This window comes from Poromitra crassiceps, assembly GCF_964638095.1.
Source record: "Poromitra crassiceps genome assembly, chromosome: 8".
NCBI classification, from domain to species: Eukaryota; Metazoa; Chordata; class Actinopteri; order Beryciformes; family Melamphaidae; genus Poromitra; species Poromitra crassiceps.
In genome coordinates this window covers 4786263-4806315 of record NC_139629.1, presented here as the reverse complement: position 1 = coordinate 4806315, position 20053 = coordinate 4786263, and the positions used below count along the sequence as shown (strand labels likewise).

The following is a 20053-nucleotide window of genomic DNA, read 5'->3' as shown; positions in this document are numbered from 1 at the left end:
TCCAGCTTGGTCGGGCGTCCATACAGGCACAATTGGCTGTGTCTGCGGGTGGGAAGCCAGAATGAGGACATGTGTCTCCTGGTCACTGCACTAGCGCCTCCTCTGGTCGGTCGGGGTACCTGTTCGGGGCGGATGGGAACCGCTGGGAATAGCGTGATCCTCCCACGTGCTACTGTACGTCCTGCCGGTGAAGCTCCCACGCTGTCGGGGGAAAAGAAGTGGCTGGCAACTGCACATGTATCGGAGGAAGCATGTGTGTGTCTACACACAAACTGATTTCACCAAGTAACAGTTGTTCCTGGATCAACATGTCTTCCTAGTACGGGCCGGGAAAACCCTGCCCCGAACTCATTTGATTGATTTGAAAATGTGCGACGTAGAAGTAAAAAAGATGTGTTTAAGATTAGGGTTTTCTTACCTAACGGCGACCAGACACAAACCCTAACCACATTGTTGTACTTGCCTAAACCTAATGTCTAACACGAACGCCTTCAGTTGCACTTTTCTCACACCCTAACCCTAATCTCAACCACATTTTGTTTACTAAGTTAGCTGCACGTTTTCAGGAAGAAGCCATTGCGGCGACCAATCAAATGAGTTTGGGAGCGGGGTTTTCCCGGCCCATACTACCTGTTGATCCAGGAACAACTTGGTTACTTGGTGAAATGAGATGGTGCGTGTGGTGTCTACGGCTCTCCCCAGATCGGCAGAGGGGGCGGGGCAGCAGGGGAAATTGGCCAAGTACAATTGGGGAGAAAATGGGGGGGAATTCAGAAAGAAATTCTAATAAAAGAGGAGAACAGTCCTCTGGTGGAGGGAGGGTGATGTGTCTCAGTGTCTGCACAGAGGGAGGGTGATGTGTCTCAGTGTCTGCACAGAGGGAGGTGTGTCTCAGTGTGTCTGCATAGAGGGAGATGTGTCTCAGTGTGTCTGCACAGAGGGAGGGTGATGTGTCTCAGTGTCTGCACAGAGGGAGATGTGTCTCAGTGTCTGCACAGAGGGAGGTGTGTCTCAGTGTCTGCACAGAGGGAGATGTGTCTCAGTGTCTGCACAGAGGGTGATGTGTCTCAGTGTCTGCACAGAGGGAGGGTGATGTGTCTCAGTGTCTGCACAGAGGGAGGTGTGTCTCAGTGTCTGCACAGAGGGAGATGTGTCTCAGTGTCTGCACAGAGGGAGATGTGTCTCAGTGTCTGCACAGAGGGAGGGGGATGTGTCTCAGTGTCTGCACAGAGGGAGATGTGTCTCAGTGTCTGCACAGAGGGAGGGGGATGTGTCTCAGTGTGTCTGCACAGAGGGGGATGTGTCTCAGTGTCTGCACAGAGGGTGATGTGTCTCAGTGTCTGCACAGAGGGAGATGTGTCTCAGTGTCTGCACAGAGGGAGGGGGATGTGTCTCAGTGTCTGCACAGAGGGGGATGTGTCTCAGTGTGTCTGCACAGAGGGAGGGTGATGTGTCTCAGTGTGTCTGCACAGAGGGAGGGAGATGTGTCTCAGTGTGTCTGCACAGAGGGAGGGTGATGTGTCTCAGTGTCTGCACAGAGGGAGGGTGATGTGTCTCAGTGTGTCTGCACAGAGGGAGGGTGATGTGTCTCAGTGTGTGTGCACAGAGGGAGGGTGATGTGTCTCAGTGTGTCTGCACAGAGGGTGATGTGTCTCAGTGTGTCTGCACAGAGGGTGATGTGTCTCAGTGTGTCTGCACAGAGGGAGGGTGATGTGTCTCAGTGTGTCTGCACAGAGGGAGGGTGATGTGTCTCAGTGTGTCTGCACAGAGGGAGATGTGTCTCAGTGTGTCTGCACAGAGGGAGGGTGATGTGTCTCAGTGTGTCTGCACAGAGAGAGGGTGATGTGTCTCAGTGTGTCTGCACAGAGGGAGGGTGATGTGTCTCAGTGTGTCTGCACAGAGGGAGGGTGATGTGTCTCAGTGTGTCTGCACAGAGGGAGGGTGATGTGTCTCAGTGTGTCTGCACAGAGGGAGGGTGATGTGTCTCAGTGTCTGCACAGAGGGAGGGTGATGTGTCTCAGTGTGTCTGCACAGAGGGAGGATGATGTGTCTCAGTGTCTGCACAGAGGGTGATGTGTCTCAGTGTGTCTGCACAGAGGGAGGGTGATGTGTCTCAGTGTGTCTGCACAGAGGGAGGGTGATGTGTCTCAGTGTGTCTGCACAGAGGGAGGGTGATGTGTCTCAGTGTGTCTGCACAGAGGGTGATGTGTCTCAGTGTGTCTGCACAGAGGGAGGGTGATGTGTCTCAGTGTGTCTGCACAGAGGGAGGGTGATGTGTCTCAGTGTGTCTGCACAGAGGGAGGGTGATGTGTCTCAGTGTGTCTGCACAGAGGGAGGGTGATGTGTCTCAGTGTGTCTGCACAGAGGGAGGGTGATGTGTCTCAGTGTGTCTGCACAGAGGGAGGGTGATGTGTCTCAGTGTGTCTGCACAGAGGGTGATGTGTCTCAGTGTGTCTGCACAGAGGGAGGGTGATGTGTCTCAGTGTGTCTGCACAGAGGGAGATGTGTCTCAGTGTGTCTGCACAGAGGGTGATGTGTCTCAGTGTGTCTGCACAGAGGGTGATGTGTCTCAGTGTCTGCACAGAGGGAGGGTGATGTGTCTCAGTGTGTCTGCACAGAGGGAGGGTGATGTGTCTCAGTGTGTCTGCACAGAGGGTGATGTGTCTCAGTGTGTCTGCACAGAGGGTGATGTGTCTCAGTGTGTCTGCACAGAGGGTGATGTGTCTCAGTGTCTGCACAGAGGGAGGGTGATGTGTCTCAGTGTGTCTGCACAGAGGGAGGGTGATGTGTCTCAGTGTGTCTGCACAGAGGGTGATGTGTCTCAGTGTGTCTGCACAGAGGGAGGGTGATGTGTCTCAGTGTGTCTGCACAGAGGGAGATGTGTCTCAGTGTGTCTGCACAGAGGGTGATGTGTCTCAGTGTGTCTGCACAGAGGGTGATGTGTCTCAGTGTCTGCACAGAGGGAGGGTGATGTGTCTCAGTGTGTCTGCACAGAGGGAGGGTGATGTGTCTCAGTGTGTCTGCACAGAGGGAGGGTGATGTGTCTCAGTGTGTCTGCACAGAGGGAGATGTGTCTCAGTGTGTCTGCACAGAGGGAGATGTGTCTCAGTGTGTCTGCACAGAGGGTGATGTGTCTCAGTGTGTCTGCACAGAGGGTGATGTGTCTCAGTGTCTGCACAGAGGGAGGGTGATGTGTCTCAGTGTGTCTGCACAGAGGGAGATTGCTCACCAGCCGCTTCACATTGCATAATTCATCCATGTGTTGTGTTCCAGTCTTTAAGCATCTCTTTTTTTCTCCAGCTATATCCAGCTCTCGCTGGAGGCGAGGCTGCAGGCTGCAGCTTGCTTCTTTCAATACTGCTCATGATTGCAGATGATTATGAAAAGTGGATTCAATGTTTCTAAAATAGACTGGAGTGATTTGCAATCAATCTGCACTGCGGGTGATTTTCATTTTCCATACTTTACATTGGTGATTTTTAGCAAACGCTCTTATACGGAACAACTTAAAAAATGACTGCAAAAGTAGAATAAGCTTACATTTAGCATTGACACGCACCCATGACAATGGGTGTTTTCACAATTCACATTCACAATTCATATTGTGGACTTTACATGGCCTTTCAGGCATGCTTGATTAAAGAGATCTCTAATGTGCCAAATTTCAGTTCTATACTTTATTATTTTATTCTGGGACTCCAGTAGAGAAACCTCCTTATTTATCTGGCACTCTCCCTTTATGCAGCCCCTCAATTCAGCCTCTGTCTGAAATGCTCCATTCTAGACTACAGCAGAAACTAACACTATACTGTGAAAAAGAGTGGAACACTAGTGTCAAACAAACATTAATATCTCAAAAAACTATACGGCTTCTATTTTGACATTGTGAGTGAGGGCAGAAGTAGCTGAAGGGTTTGATGTATAATATAATGTAGTGTTAAAGTTGTGTGAACATAGTTTCACAGTTCACAGTTTGAAAATGTGTGACTGTAGTCAAAAGTGCAGCCTGTAAAGTCTGGTCGTTGAATTGTGACATCACATCACACACTCGAGGCTGGCTCCAGAGGATCTCATTGGTTGGCATGGTTTGAACAGTACAGGGGGCTGGAGCAATGATGAGGCCAGGTTCTATCTGACATCACTAGACCCACTAAATCTCACTAAATCCAGCGATTTATGCAAATGGATATAATTGACCTCGTTATATGAAACTTTGGCCATGTTTATGAACATCCACCATTGTAACAGTAATGACACAAAATATGAAAAAGCATAATCGGTCCCCTTTAAATAAAAAGTCAATGAAAAATGGAATCTGTGATGACAAAGTTCTTTTCTGGTTTTGCTTTTTCCCTTAATACAGATGAAGTCCTGCTGAAATTCTACCATCCATCAGTTCACTCATGAGGAGTTGCTTGTGATCTATTGACTCCTTTGCCCTGAGTGTTGCACTCACGCTCATACTGCTGCGGGTATAGAGAGGCAAAGTGACCGCCTAGTTCCTGCTTCAGCACTGTACCAGAGATTTGTATCCGCCACTTATTTTCCCATAGACATTTCGTAAAATGCTTATGAAAATAGTTTTACTTCGTCAAACCAAACGGTTCAGATATATTTAGAATCGGGAGAGACCATAGAACATTTAACTCGGACCAAAACCGCAAAAACTACATTGAAAAAATATCTTCTTTAAATCTACAATTTTTTTAAACGTTTTGGTCCGAGTGAAATTTTATGTGGTCTCTCCTGTTTCTAAATATATCTGAACAGCTTGGTTTGAGCAAGTAAAACTATTTTTATAAGCATTTTACGAAATGTCTATGGGGTAATAAATGGCGGATGAAAATCTCTGGTACAGTGCTGAAGCAGGAAGTAGGTGGTCACTTTGCCTCTCTATATAATAGGAATTAATCAACTTCATAGCTCAACACTGTTCCAGGTTGCTGCCTGCAGGAAGAAATATTTGCAATGAATTCAGTGCTCATTCTGTTTGATGAGTGTAGTGAAGCGTAGTGAAGGGAAGTGAAGTCATCCTCCCATCCACAGGTTACACATTGAAATCATGTTAATAATCAAACTTCCTGCCCTGGAAGTTGTTAACTGTCATTCACTCATTGTTATGGAATGTAATGCAGGAAAGCATTGCATTCGGATTTTTAGAACATATCAACTTATTTCTTAAGCTTTTGGTTGCACCAACCTAATTCTATTATCAACTCAAGAACTGTTTCATTGTGATACTGTGTATCTGCATATTCACATTTTTACCTTTCAGGTTTATCGCTGTTCTGTAACCTATAAACCAAGTTAGCCAAAGTCCCTGTTTTAATCTTAATCTTCTACAATTTGGTATCTCTGGCTAACTTCCAGGATCCTGGATCCAAATGGTACCACTTTGCCATTCGTCTCCACGCCTTGTCCATATTTCAGTGGGAGGTCAAGCTTAACCATTCATTCATTCCCTCCCTCCCACTCTGACCAGAGAGGACCATTGAAGACCACGAGTCTGTCATGGAGGTGCTATCAGGCTGGGGGATGGACACAGACAGCCGGCTGTATTTTAGGAAGAACTATGCTAAATATGAATTCTTCAAGAAACCTCTGGTGAGTCGTGGTGAAACAAGACTGATGGGTTGATTGAGCTGATTGGTTTATTTACTGTAGGACAGGTCAACATGATTCCTTCAGATGCACTCATTTCACTGGCAGTGTTACTGTGGCCTGACTGTTGTTATAAGTGCTGTTGCTTTCCTATTGGTAGGATTTCTTCCCCGACCACATGGTCTCCGTATCCAGTGAAGCCAATGGGCTGATGAATCACTCTCAGCTTATCCAGGTATCAAAATATGATTTATATTTACAGCTCACTGTATTTGTCCTTGAGTGTTGAGTTGAGATAAGGCATTGTGAGTTTCTCAATTCTGTCTCGATATGTTAACAATGTGTTGTACGCATCTATCCACGCACGCGCAATTATTTCTCTTCTACCCGGCACAGACCTTTCTAAACTCAAGCACTTGTCCAGAGATCCATGGACACCTCCATGCCAAAGAGCAAGGCAGGAAGTCCTGGAAGAAGTTCTACTTTGTCTTGAGGAGGTCAGGGCTCTATTTCTCCAATAAGGGAACGTCCAAGGTCAGTAAACAAAACTGACTGATCTGCATATTGTCATGGCTTATTCAAATGAGTTGCTTTGAATAACTAGGTCTCAGTCAAGCAAAAGCAGGTAACTACAAGGGTTATCTGTTGGATACAAACTGGTTTATTTGTTGCATACAGTACCTATAGTGATAACATATTTATGTATTTATTTTTTATTATTTCTTTCTTTCTTTCTTTCTTTCTTTTATTTTTATTTTTATTTTTATTTTTATTTTTATTTTTATTTTTATTTCTTTATTGATTGGTTTAGTTTGTCTGTTTCTCTATTTGTTTTATTTTTATTTTATTTTATTCACACTTAATTGAAATAAGTGTACACATGGTCTAAATACCTGGGATTCAAAAATTGCATGAGCAGCAGTTGGAAAACTATATAAAAAAAGCTTGCTGATACTACTTCTAGTCTTCTGCTTGTACAGTACGTTGTTCAGTAAGTGGGGTCATCAGTTCATCCTCTGTAAATATCTCAGTCAGGCTGCGAGAGGGGGAGTATACCGCGGAACAGGTCGAGCTTGATTTTCCTTAGGTCAGCTGGCATGGCAGCCAGGCAGAAACAGCCAGCCGCTCTCTGTGCTGCTGACAGGTGAGGCTTATTACCTAGGCACCTAGGCACAAGCCATGCCAAGGCAACCGCTTCTCAACTGCTTTCATTCCCCACAACAGAAGAGCTTTTGTTTCAGAGCGCAGGAGGTGCTTTGGTGTGCAACCTAACATTTGCTGTAGTTTGGTTAGTGTTCATTTGTGGTCTCGGTCAGACACGTTGCTTGTCAGTCAGCACAGATACCAACGGCTGTACCTTTACTTTATATAAGGAAGTGAGAGAACATTGTGTCGCATGAAGGCAGAACAATGGTAGCCTTTGTGCCATTCTGCTGGGGAAAGCTATCTCTGGCTCGGTGACTGTTCATATTGTCTCAATAAAGGCTCCTATCAGTGTGTCCTATAACTCTGCCCTTATCTCTCTCATTACATTTACATGCTAACCGCACCCGCAATCTAACTGATAAAGCTGTGATATGTGATATATAGATACATATATATATATAGATACAGTATATATATAGATATGTGATATATAGATAGATATGCATTGTTTGAATTTAAGTGTGCCAACCTCCACCTCTTTGCCCTGCACGAAATGAGCCGTTGTGTTGCGTCCTGCTGCACTGGGGAAGGTTAGAGTGAAAGCATGGTTAGGCTCAAACAGGGATGGGATTAAACAAAATAAGACTTCAGCTTTCTACGACATGAAACTCGTATTTGTTTTTCGAATAGAAGATTACAGTTTTTTTCCTGCTTTGTTCCTGCTCCTCATCACATCCGAGCGGCGGTAAAATTACATCCTTATCACTGCACTGAATCAAGAACTCAGACAAGCGAACACGCATGCATGCATGCACACACACACGCGTGCACGCACACATACAGTACGCGTGTGCACACACACACGCGCACGCATACCCACACGCACACACACGTGCACACACACACGCGCACGCATACCCACACGCACACACACGTGCACACACACACACACCGCTTGCATGTGTCTCCATCCCTCACATAGCTGGATTTGCAGGGGCATTCAAATCTGTTCCAGACACAAATACTTGAGACCCAACCAAGCCATTTGTATTTGATTTGACAGGGCAGCAGGAGCTGGATGTGGCCATGAAGGAGCACATCATCACACTGTGCTGTTTGCCTTGTTTTATTAAGGCCTTTGCTTTGTCTTACAGGAACCGAGGCATCTCCAGTTTATTGCCGAGTTCAGTGACAGTGACGTCTACACCCTGTTGCTGTCGGCCAAAAAGTCACATGGAGCGCCCACAGATTATGGCTTCTGTGTCAAGGTGCCGTTGCTTTCTTTGAACCAACCCGCATTATTGCAATAACACTGATTATTGATTATTGATTATTGTTGTTTCAAACTTGGATACTGGTAAGACAATAGAGACCTGTGAGAGAGCAGCAGTAGCCTACACTATTGATTCCCATGGAGGTTTGGAACTAACTCCTGCTGTGTCCTTATCACCTTTTCCCTCTTCCAGTCATCGAAGAGTCATTCAGCCCGAGAGCTGAAGCTGCTTTGTGCGGATGATGAGCAGACCAGGACCTGTTGGGTCACTGCCATGCGTCTGTTAAAGGTTGGCTGGCTGATCACCTCTCATTACATGGCTTTCCATCCACCTGTTTTTATGCAAAATTTCAAATTGTGGATAAAAATCCTGAGTGGAAACACCAGAAAATTTGATAAAACCTCCAAATATCGCAAAAACGTTTTCACGCTTGAGGGAGGCGGAAAAGTAGGGTGTATCGATAAAAAGAAATGCGATAAAGGAAGGGGAAACAGCTTTAGGGAATCTGTAACCAAACTCCATTCAAAAACATGCCGTTTTAATGGAGGAAGACAGCGGGATAACCGGCGACTCACATCCAGAATTGACAGAAGAGTGGCGTCTGGTAATACATTTTACGTACCTCTGTATAATCAAGAACCGTTAAATGAATGTGATGTTTCTCATAGCGAGACAACGGCACCCACGTGTAGCATTAGCAGAGGCAGACAGCAGTGCGCTCGCGTCACCAAGCTTCCCACAACATGATTTCCTCCACTTCAGTCTGAATATCAGGCTACGATGTTTTCTCTTACCTCACGTTTATTCAGAGAACGTGGTTAATTTCCCTCGTTTGAGGCTTCTGGCCATGTTTTAATCACATCAATTAATTGCCCCTCATCTTCACCATTCCTGATATTAGGCATAACGGTAGTGGGTGGAAATGTGCAAAATATCGCATTTTCTTTTGCCGACTTCTGAAAATTCGATTAAAAGTTGCGATACCTTTGGATGGAAACCCAGCTACTGACTCTCTGCATGATAAGACAGGGTTGGGGGGAGTATATGAGCTGTGATGAGTAGTGTGTGTATCACGTGTCTTGCCGCGCAACTTGAGTTGTCTGCCTGAACTAGCTTAGTCACTCTCCTTTCAGTCTATATGTGGTATGCCATAGTTTGTGCTCATACAAATGAATAAAAACAAGGCGATACATTGCATAGTACTGTAATTTACAGTATGTGTTAGATTTATTTAATACATTTCCAGCAGTTGATTTTGAAATTGTCTCATGTTTTGTGTTTCAGTATGGGATGCAACTGTACCAAAACTTCATTCAGCCACACCAGAAACAGAAAGCTTCACCAATGGTAGGCTGAAGGTCTTGTTCTTTTTTTTGGATCTTATAACATATTAAATGTATCATCACTTTACTGCAAAGCAACATCCTTGTTTTAAACGTGTTGGCAATATGTTGGAGCCAACACAGATGTGAATCTATAATTATATCCATAATCCATCCGTCTTTATCCATAAAGTCATATAATCCAACAGTGTAGGACAAATTAGGCACAGTGTATGTGTTGATACTGGATTCACGTCCCAGAATAGCCTCAGTCTCTATTGCGATTATTCTGTCGGAGCGAACACGATCTATTTCTGGGTTACGGACATGTTCACAGATCCTCTGCTTTCTAAAAATACACAACGATCAGCTGCTGTCAGATTTAACAGCTCATCACCTCTCCTCTGCTGTCGGAGGGCCACATGCGTCGAGCAGCCCTGCCAAGAGCCGCTCTGTGGCCACAGAGGCTCGGCTGGGAAGACAGTGGAGGAGAGGAGGCTTGATGGAGTGAGGGGTCAGACTGCTGCATATGAGCTGAGCATGCGAGCTACAGCGTTATACTATAGGATCACATTGGAAAGTGAATGGAAGTCGAACTGAATCACTCGTTCGACAGTAACACTTGTTTAAACAGTGATACCTCATAGTTAATAATAATAATAATAACACCAAAAACAAGAAGAAGAAACTTTATTTGTGTAGCACCTTTCATACATAAAATGCAGCTCAAAGTGCTTTACATGCAAAAACATTAAAACAAGAGCAAATGAAACCACAGCATAAAAGAAAATACATTAAAATCAATTAGTAGACATAAAAATAACAGTATGAAATAATCAAAATTAAAAATGAGAATAAAAGCTTGCATGGGGATAACACAAAATAAAAGATCAGTGACATTACATTACATCATTTAACAGACGCTTTTATCCAAAGCGACTTACAATATCATAATTTCTCAACAGAAATCAACTATGCAACACAGTCTATGACAGCTAAGACTTTCCAAAGGAATAGAGTAGCACTTGTAGAAAGTAGTTTGAGAATGAATAAGTAACTTTATAAGTAATCGTTAGCTAAAATAATAATAATAAGTAACAGTAGCTAAAAAGCCTTCCAATAAAGGTATGTTTTGAGGAGCTCTTTTTTAACAAATGCCCACAGAGCTTGCCTGTTTAATGTACTTGGGCAGGGCGTAATACATAAAAGCAGCTTCCCCACTGTGTTTACTTACAGTACAACTAAACAGTTTCCCCACTGTGTTTACTTACAGTACAACTCAAAAGAGAGCAGTATTGGAAGATCTAAGGGCTTTGTATGGTTGGTAGGATATTAAAAAGTCAGAGATGTACTGTATGCCATTAAGAGATTTAATGTAGGTGATTAAAAGGACCTTAAAATCAATTCTAAAAGAAATAGGGAGCCAGTGTAGTTCAGCTAAAATAGGTTAGTATTATTAGGTAAAAGTCTAGCAGCAGAGTTCTAACCTACCTTATAGTCTCAACTACTAGTGATGAAAGCATGAATTAGTTTCTCAGCATCCTGTTGTGTTAAAAATGGACGACCTTTGGCAACATTTCTCAGGTGAAAGAAAGCCGTCACTGTACTAAAACGGAAGTTAAAACTTAAATCCAAATCTAAATCATAGGTATCTTGACATCATCCCGAATGGGGGCAGACAGGTTAAGAGGGAGTGGAAAGTCTCTATGGTCAAAGTAAACACTAGTCACTTTGTTTTAACCAATCTTTTGAATAGTGAGCTTAGTTAGGTGGTCGAGGAACCAATGTGGCAATTTGAAAGCTTCCTGGTAATCCCGATAAGAAGCATTTTCTTGAGTGTGTGTGGTTATTTAGAGCCACCCACTATAACAGCTTAAAGGACTAGAATGTTCCCATGTGTCACTCTTTTCAAACGCTCTCTCTAATCCCTTTTCAATGGACTACATTCTGCCTGGAATCATCTAGAGATGATCTGGAGTCACGTTACTCAGCAGACACTAGATGGCAATACAATACCACAACACAACACAAAAAGTCTCTCTGCTCCCTGTTCACACAAAGGAAATGATAAGAAAGAAGAAAAACCTCTGTCTATTTATAGTGTACCATACAAGAACAATAGATCTTTTTTTCATAAACATGAAACAGCCAATGAAGTGTCATAAGTAAATATAGCAAAAACATTTACGCATATAGATTAAACAAAGGTAATTATTCGAGTCATGCAGCCAATTAAAAATAGCATTTTACATTTGTGATAACCGTTTCTTTCTTTTTCTCTCAGAGGAGCATCTCAGAGAACTCACTGGTGGCCATGGACTTTTCTGGCCAGAAGAGCCGGGTGATTGAGAACCCATCTGAGGCACTGTCTGTGGCTGTGGAGGAGGGCCTGTCATGGAGGGTAATATTATTAATAATAACAACTTTATTTATATATAGCACTTATTTTAATAAACAGAGTTACAAAGACATCAGATTAACAATCGGGAAAAAACAATAGAAAGTAAGTGAGTTTCAAGTCTTATACGATACGACTTTATTGTCACATTTCTCTTAAATTTGTCATGCTTCATAGACGGCTCCATTCAGAATAAACACAATGACATGACAGGAGCACATGAATGCACCATTACGCTCACACCGGCTGTAGTGCAGACAAAGTACACTCACACCGGCTGTAGTGCAGACAAAGTACACTCACACCGGCTGTAGTGCAGACAAAGTACACTCACACCGGCTGTAGTGCAGACAAAGTACACTCACACCGGCTGTAGTGCAGACAAAGTACACTCACACTGCCTGTAGTGCAGACAAAGTACACTCACACCGGCTGTAGTGCAGACAAAGTACACTCACACCGGCTGTAGTGCACACAAAGTACACTCACACTGCCTGTAGTGCAGACAAAGTACACTCACACCGGCTGTAGTGCAGACAAAGTACACTCACACCGGCTGTAGTGCAGACAAAGTACACTCACACTGGCTGTAGTGCAGACAAAGTACACTCACACCGCCTGTAGTGCAGACAAAGTACACTCACACCGCCTGTAGTGCAGACAAAGTACACTCACACCGGCTGTAGTGCAGACAAAGTACACTCACACCGCCTGTAGTGCAGACAAAGTACACTCACACTGCCTGTAGTGCAGACAAAGTACACTCACACTGCCTGTAGTGCAGACAAAGTACACTCACACCGGCTGTAGTGCAGACAAAGTACACTCACACCGGCTGTAGTGCAGACAAAGTACACTCACACTGCCTGTAGTGCAGACAAAGTACACTCACACTGCCTGTAGTGCAGACAAAGTACACTCACACCGGCTGTAGTGCAGACAAAGTACACTCACACCGGCTGTAGTGCAGACAAAGTACACTCACACTGCCTGTAGTGCAGACAAAGTACACTCACACCGGCTGTAGTGCAGACAAAGTACACTCACACCGCCTGTAGTGCAGACAAAGTACACTCACACTGCCTGTAGTGCAGACAAAGTACACTCACACTGCCTGTAGTGCAGACAAAGTACACTCACACCGGCTGTAGTGCAGACAAAGTACACTCACACCGCCTGTAGTGCAGACAAGGTACACTCACACTGCCTGTAGTGCAGACAAAGTACACTCACACCGCCTGTAGTGCAGACAAGGTACACTCACACTGCCTGTAGTGCAGACAAAGTACACTCACACCGGCTGTAGTGCAGACAAAGTACACTCACACTGCCTGTAGTGCAGACAAAGTACACTCACACCGGCTGTAGTGCAAACAAAGTACACTCACACCGGCTGTAGTGCAGACAAAGTACACTCACACTGCCTGTAGTGCAGACAAAGTACACTCACACTGCCTGTAGTGCAGACAAAGTACACTCACACTGCCTGTAGTGCAGACAAAGTACACTCACACTGCCTGTAGTGCAGACAAAGTACACTCACACCGGCTGTAGTGCAGACAAAGTACACTCACACTGCCTGTAGTGCAGACAAAGTACACTCACACCGCCTGTAGTGCAGACAAAGTACACTCACACCGGCTGTAGTGCAGACAAAGTACACTCACACTGCCTGTAGTGCAGACAAAGTACACTCACACTGCCTGTAGTGCAGACAAAGTACACTCACACCGGCTGTAGTGCAGACAAAGTACACTCACACTGCCTGTAGTGCAGACAAAGTACACTCACACCGCCTGTAGTGCAGACAAAGAGTATTGAAGGCAAGAGACAACGCTTTTGTGCTTTTCTGAAAACAGCGCTGCAGCCATGATGTTGCAGTGGAACACCCTATTAGTCTTCGGTTCTTATCAAAGTAAGATCTTTGGCGCAGAACCAGATGTACAGATATACAGCCGTTTGTAGAACTTTGAAATAGAACATCAACCGTTATACAGGTAGAAAAACGGACTGGAGGGAGGCTGGGTAAGCTGCCTGAAAAAGTTGCTCTAGTGGCTGGACAACACTCTTAGAACAAATTGTCTGGACGGGCAAGCTGGCGTACCAAGTTGTGATGCAGTACTGCATAACACTGTAGGTTAGGGATTTAAAATAAATAGAGTAGTAGCCCTAAAAGACCTCAACCTACGAAGAAAATAAATACACTGCTGCACCTTCTTGCAGATAAAATCAACGTGTGTTCCAAGACAAGGTGGCGATAGCGATGTGTACCCCCAGGTATTTCTATTATGTAACTGTTTGCCTTCCTCATTGCACCTGGGATGGGTAAGAATCAGGTGAAAGACCAAAAATAATTTCCTGTGTTTTCTTGGTATTTATAAGAAGGGCATTCTGGTCACACCACTCTACCAAGCTGTCAACACTACGTTTGTATGATCTTGGGTCGTCTTTCTCTGTCAACAGAGATAATAAGGTGGAAGCATCAGAGAATTTCACAATGAACTGATTGATTCATCTGTAGCTGCATCAGACAATGGAATGTCTGGCTGGATTGTGTTAAATTCTGATGAGAAATCAAGGAAAAGAGCTCTGTTTTGGGTTTATCTAGATGCTTCCAAATGAGATGTGCATCTTCTGTGCTATGAGCTTGTTTGTATGCAAACTGACATGGGTCAGGTTTATTGCACGTTGCCCATGGTTAGCTGCTGGACCACAATCCTCTCCAACGACTTCATAACGAGAGGGCAACTGGTCCAAAATCATTGTGCTCTTTGGCGCACTGTGTTTTAGGCATGGATGTGATGTGAGAGGTCTTCCATGCTACAGGAATATTTGTGTGTCTAGGGAGAGTTGGGGAATTGGCTGCCAAAATAACAGCAAGAACAAATTGTACAAATGGAATTGTTTGCGCTTAGGCCAGTGATGCTCAACTTGCAGCCCGGGGGGCAAATGCGGCCCGCGATAGGGTGCCGAGTGGCCCCCCCCGACCATTTTCGAATTCACAATGAAAACGAATGTTAAATTACGTTTGACTGAGCTCCAGCTAAATTGTCAAATATCGCCGCCTGTTTGCCGCCCAGGCACTATATGTCAGACTAAACTCCAGCTGGCGCCACAAAAACCTACAATACACCACAGAAAAATGTATATTATTAATGTTTGTTTATTAGCTGGCCCTGGCCTCCTGTCATTTTGCAAAAGTGGTCCCCGGGCAAAGCAAGTATCCCTGGTGTAAAGGAACAGATTGCAAATGTAGGCTGTCTTCATGTCGTTGACATATAGCAGAAAGACAAGTGGACCTAAAATCCTCCCCTGTGGGACCCCACATTTTAGTAGTTGTGGTATGGGCATGTTTCCATTTACATCCCCCACTTGTTCCCTGCCTCCCAGATAAGACCTAACCCGTTGTAAAGATGAATGGACCCTTAGCTTGATCAAAAGAATATCATGATTTACAGTGTTGAACGCCTTTTGGAGATCCAAAATAACCATGCCGCAATACTTTCCCACATCTCCTTCTTTCCTAATGTGACTGATCTGTTAGATAGAGCCGACACGTATCTCTAGTTTGAGATTTTCTGAAAGCACATTGGAATTCATACAGGAGACCATGTGATGCTAAATAACTGTCTATTTGTTTCGTGTATGTATGACCCGTGATTACCTTTGATAATGAATGCCGTAATGGAGACAGGACGATCGTTGCCACGTTTGCTTCTTGGGTTGTAAACACCTTGTAACTTATCGCCTTGACAATAATCAGACATTAGTCGTAGGTTTGTAGAGATACGGTGAGGTGTGTCATCGCATCGTGTGCGTTACTTCAACTACGATTGTGACTATAACTCATTTCTCCCTCAGAGGAAAAGCTGCCACCGTCTGAGCTCCCACGGGAGCCCCTCCACATCGCAGAGCTCAATGTCAAACATAGGTTTGTGAGATACTCCTTATGATTATGATTTGCTGTATGTACTGTGTGTGTACTATGTACTGTGCTGTATGCACACACCAAGAAGACTGCTAAAACACGGACATATTATTGTCTCTCCGTCTGCTCCAGCTCTCCACATGGCCCAGGCGTGGTTCCACAGCAAACTGACTCGGGATGAGGCTCAGCGCCTAATCACTCAGCAGGGTCTAATTGATGGGTAACTAGCTGTCTCTTCTCTTTTTGTTTGCTTCGTGTCATCAAAGACATTCACATTGGGCACTGCACTCACCACAAGGGGGGCGGTTATCCGTATACAGAATACCTATTCAAAACAATAGGGTCACCCTCAACACAAGGGTATTTTACACGCTCTTGATGGACAATCATAGCCCTCATCAGTGTCACAGGTGGATTTCAGTTAGTTCAATCAGACCATTCTCACATCAAATAGGTTTGTATCAAGTCATACTGTTACTACAGTCTACATGATAAATCACATACCGTAATTAATAAACACACGCGAGCGCGCACGCGAATGTGTATTTATCAGAACTACAAGGACTGTGTACTGTAAAGATTGTCCACAAACATTACCCAGCTATCGTTATTTCTGGAGGTATCTTCTTGACACGTGCTGAAATGTCTTTAAGGTAAAACTCACCCTTAAACAGAATCCAAATATGTCATCCCGATGATCCAAACACCTTGGGCGGCTTTAGCTCAGGAGGTAGAGCGGGTCGGCCAATGACGCAAGGGTTGGCGGTTCGATCCCCGCTCCCTCCCAGCTGCTGTCGTTGTGTCCTTGGGCAAGACACTCAACCCTCCTTGCTCCCGATGGTGTGTAGGCGTGGCAGCCTGCTGCCATCGGTGTATGAATGGGTGAATGTAGACTACCTACTGATTGTAAAGTGCTTTGGATAAAAGCGCTATATAAATGCAGGCCATTTACCATTTACCTTAATATAGTTTTGTGATCATACATACTGTAACAAGTGAGCCAAGCCTGTAATCTTTAGTGCCATCTGGAGGGGCTCCATTGACAGCGCATGTTTAGCATGTGCTAGAAAAATGGAACAGTTGCAGTAGATGTTGCAAATGTCAATTCTGTCTAAAGACTGAAGACATACAGAACCTTAAGACACAATTTGTCTGCCATCACCAAGATACTATTTATTTATTTATTTATTTATTTATCTATTTATTTATTTATTTATTTATTTATTTATTCATTCATTCATTCATTTATTTATTTATTTATTTATTTATTTATTTATTTATTTATTTATTTATTTATTTATTAATTAATTAATTAATTTATTTATTTATTTATTTATTCATTTATTCATTTATTTATTCATTTATTTATTTCAATCTTTGTCTTAGATGTATTGTTTCAGTAATATCTTAAGACATCTCACAAGATAATGGTGAAAGTGATAGCTGGGACATCAGCAAAGACTTTTCCTTTTCTTTTCAGAGTATTTCTTCTGAGGGACAGCCAAAGCAACCCTAAGACATTTGTCCTGTCACTGTGCCACATGCAGAGAATCAAACACTTTCAGATCTTACCTGTGAGTACAATCCATTATTTTGATTGGTTCACCTCGCACGTTCCACAAACCACCTCTCAATACCAGCTTCATGTGCAATCATTCGCCTGTCTCTTGTATGTTATTGCTTTGTGGGTGCGTTGTGTGTGCATTCAATGTTGTGTGCAGACGTGTGTGCGTGCTATAGATAGCCAAAGTCACGCTCACTTCAGCATTCAGCGTTCAGCGTACGGACCAAGGGATCTCAAGGGATTTCGCTATTTATTTTTCCATCGACATTTCCTAAAATGCTTGTAAAAATACTTTGACTTGGTCAAACCAAGCGATTCAGCTATAGAATCAGAAGAGACCATAGAACATTTCACTCGGACCAAAAAAAAAAAAAAAGGCATATTATATAATATTATATATTATATAATATATTAAATATATAATATTATATATATATATACTGGTATATATATATATATAGTGGTGGGACTCGATTTAAAAAATGAATCAAATTAATTAGAGGCTTTGTAATTAATGAATCGAAATTAATCACATTTTAATCGCATATCAATATTTGACACAAGAAGCAACATTTCAATTCAAATGGATTTTGGTATATGAGTGAATCAATGATTAGACAATACATATTATTGCTGTATATATATATATTAGCATTTTACAAAATGGTATGGAAAATAAAATGGCAGATGAAATCCCTTCGTATACCTAACCCGGAAGTGGGCATGACTTTGCCTCTATAGGTGGATGATGAAGGGGAGTTGTTCTACAGCCTGGACGATGGTCACACTCGCTTCACTGACTTGATCCAGCTGGTGGAGTTTTACCAGCTAAACCGTGGGGTGCTGCCCTGCAAGCTCAAACACCACTGTGCCCGCATCGCCCTATGAACAAGAGCCCCCCGAGCGACCCCGGGGGCCCGCATGCACCTTAACGACAGGGCCTTTCTGGACAAGCACTCCCACTGTTCCCCGTGCCTTGAAGGAGAAGGACACACTAACGAACTCAACAGCCATGCTAACTGAAGCCACTGTTATCACCCAATAGAGTTCCATAAAGTGGTAACTGGTTCTCTCTCAGTTTTGTTTTCTTTTTTAATCGATTACAATTGGGTACAATGTAATTACTGTCCACTGGTGTTGTAGGAGTTTGTGCTGAAGATAATGTGTGTTTGGTACTGTAGGTTTGACTGGTGAACGCTATTCATCGGCCCTGTTGATCCTGCTGATGGCAGCAGATCCCAAATATACAGAGCCCATGTGGTGAGAAGTCCAAACTTGAGTTATTGTACTGTACATATTCTAGAGCCCAATGCTTATTGGAAGCAACTCACGTGATTGGTTACAGCATCTCAACATGATGGAATGCAAACCGTTACGTTTTTTTTTCTGGCAAAGGACACGGCTGATATTGAACAGTTTTCATTCATAATAATGTTTCAATGGAATGTCTACTGCGGCACGTACAGTAAAGCTACGCGGCACGTAAAGCTGTGTATCTTGTTGTTATCGGCTGCCAAAGCTGATGCTTTTGAATCTGGACGAGGACATCATTGTCTGTTGCTGGGAATTGTAGTACACAACAACACCTCTGTCCTTTTTTCATTTGGGTAAAACTAAGCTATCTTGCTTTTTATTGTCATCGTGTCTCTAAGTATTCAGGTATTTTTTAAAGAAAATGATTGTTGGTTTCTATTTGAGAGATAAAATGACCTCTGAGGAAGTGTCACTGTGCATGCCCTATAAGCTGGACTGAGACTGCTGTAGAGAGAGAGAGAGAGAGAGAGAGAGAGAGAGAGAGACACACAGAGAGAGAGAGAGATATAGACAGAGAGAGAGAGAGAGAGAACTTGCACACAACCTCACTAGCCTGCACTGTACATTCATTTGAAAATGTATGCATTGCATTTAATTAGTTGTGACCTGCTCTAAAGAAAGGGCAGTGGAATATATTTGACTAATTTCAGATTCAAATGATCAAGATGAAATCGTATTTGACTGCTTTTGATCATATCTCAAATCGATGTATAATGAAATTAGTGTTTTATATTATCTTTTTTCCAATATTCAGGTATACAATGTGCACCATTGGTGGGTTGGTTGTATTTGGATGTTATTACCACGACCGTGTCCCATATTGTTGCTTCATTTCTGAAAAGCTCAGCTCAGCTCAGCTTTTTGAAAAAAAGCATTTGAACATCGACATGGGTGAAATTACCAATCTGTGTTATTGAGTTGTTTCAGTTGTTTCAGCTGGACAACAGCGCATTGAACAATGAATGTCAATCGACTGCAAAGTTTTATATAAAAAAGAAATGTAAAGGAGTCTCTTTGCACTGTATGATTTTATTTATTTATTTTTTTGATAATTGTTACATTTTAGAATAAGCTGCAAGGTGAAAACAGCATTATAGAAATTATTGGAAATATTTTGTATGAGCTTTGATTCATAGGTTCATTGCATTTGGCTTCACTTATGTTTAGTCTCCAGTAACGTTTCATTTCACATTGGTTGCTGTAGTTCAGGTACGCAGCATTGTAAAGGCTGAGCCAAATGAGGTCTCACACGTTACATTGTAAACCATTGCTAGGCTAATAAAGTCTGCCTTCATTTACAGATCTAACAAAACCACAGAATGCATTACAATCTTCATAGTACATGGAGCATCCTGGGTCCATGCGTTTCAATCTGACCTCAACATTAGTTCAGGTGGGTTCTCTCTTCTTAAAACCACCTACATATATCAATTCAAATGTAATGGTATACATGAGATATCATTGTAAAATTAAATTTCAGTGTATCACTGTTCAGTATTGCACACA

General features: G+C 43.2%; 1 protein-coding gene across 1 annotated transcript in view; it reads left to right on the top strand.

Annotated features, from left to right (window-relative positions):
• The window catches only part of grb14 (growth factor receptor-bound protein 14), a 22251-nt gene extending 2732 nt beyond the window's left edge, over nt 1-19519 (top strand). The window contains exons 3-13 of the mRNA XM_083641981.1: nt 5483-5604; nt 5762-5836; nt 5998-6135; nt 7902-8015; nt 8214-8309; nt 9306-9368; nt 11628-11744; nt 15603-15672; nt 15802-15889; nt 17150-17243; nt 17975-19519. Coding sequence (XP_083498107.1) covers nt 5483-5604; nt 5762-5836; nt 5998-6135; nt 7902-8015; nt 8214-8309; nt 9306-9368; nt 11628-11744; nt 15603-15672; nt 15802-15889; nt 17150-17243; nt 17975-18121 — 1124 coding nt within the window. The 3' untranslated portion in view covers nt 18122-19519. The remainder of the gene's footprint in view (nt 1-5482; nt 5605-5761; nt 5837-5997; nt 6136-7901; nt 8016-8213; nt 8310-9305; nt 9369-11627; nt 11745-15602; nt 15673-15801; nt 15890-17149; nt 17244-17974) is intronic.
• The last annotated feature ends 534 nt before the right edge of the window (nt 19520-20053 follow it).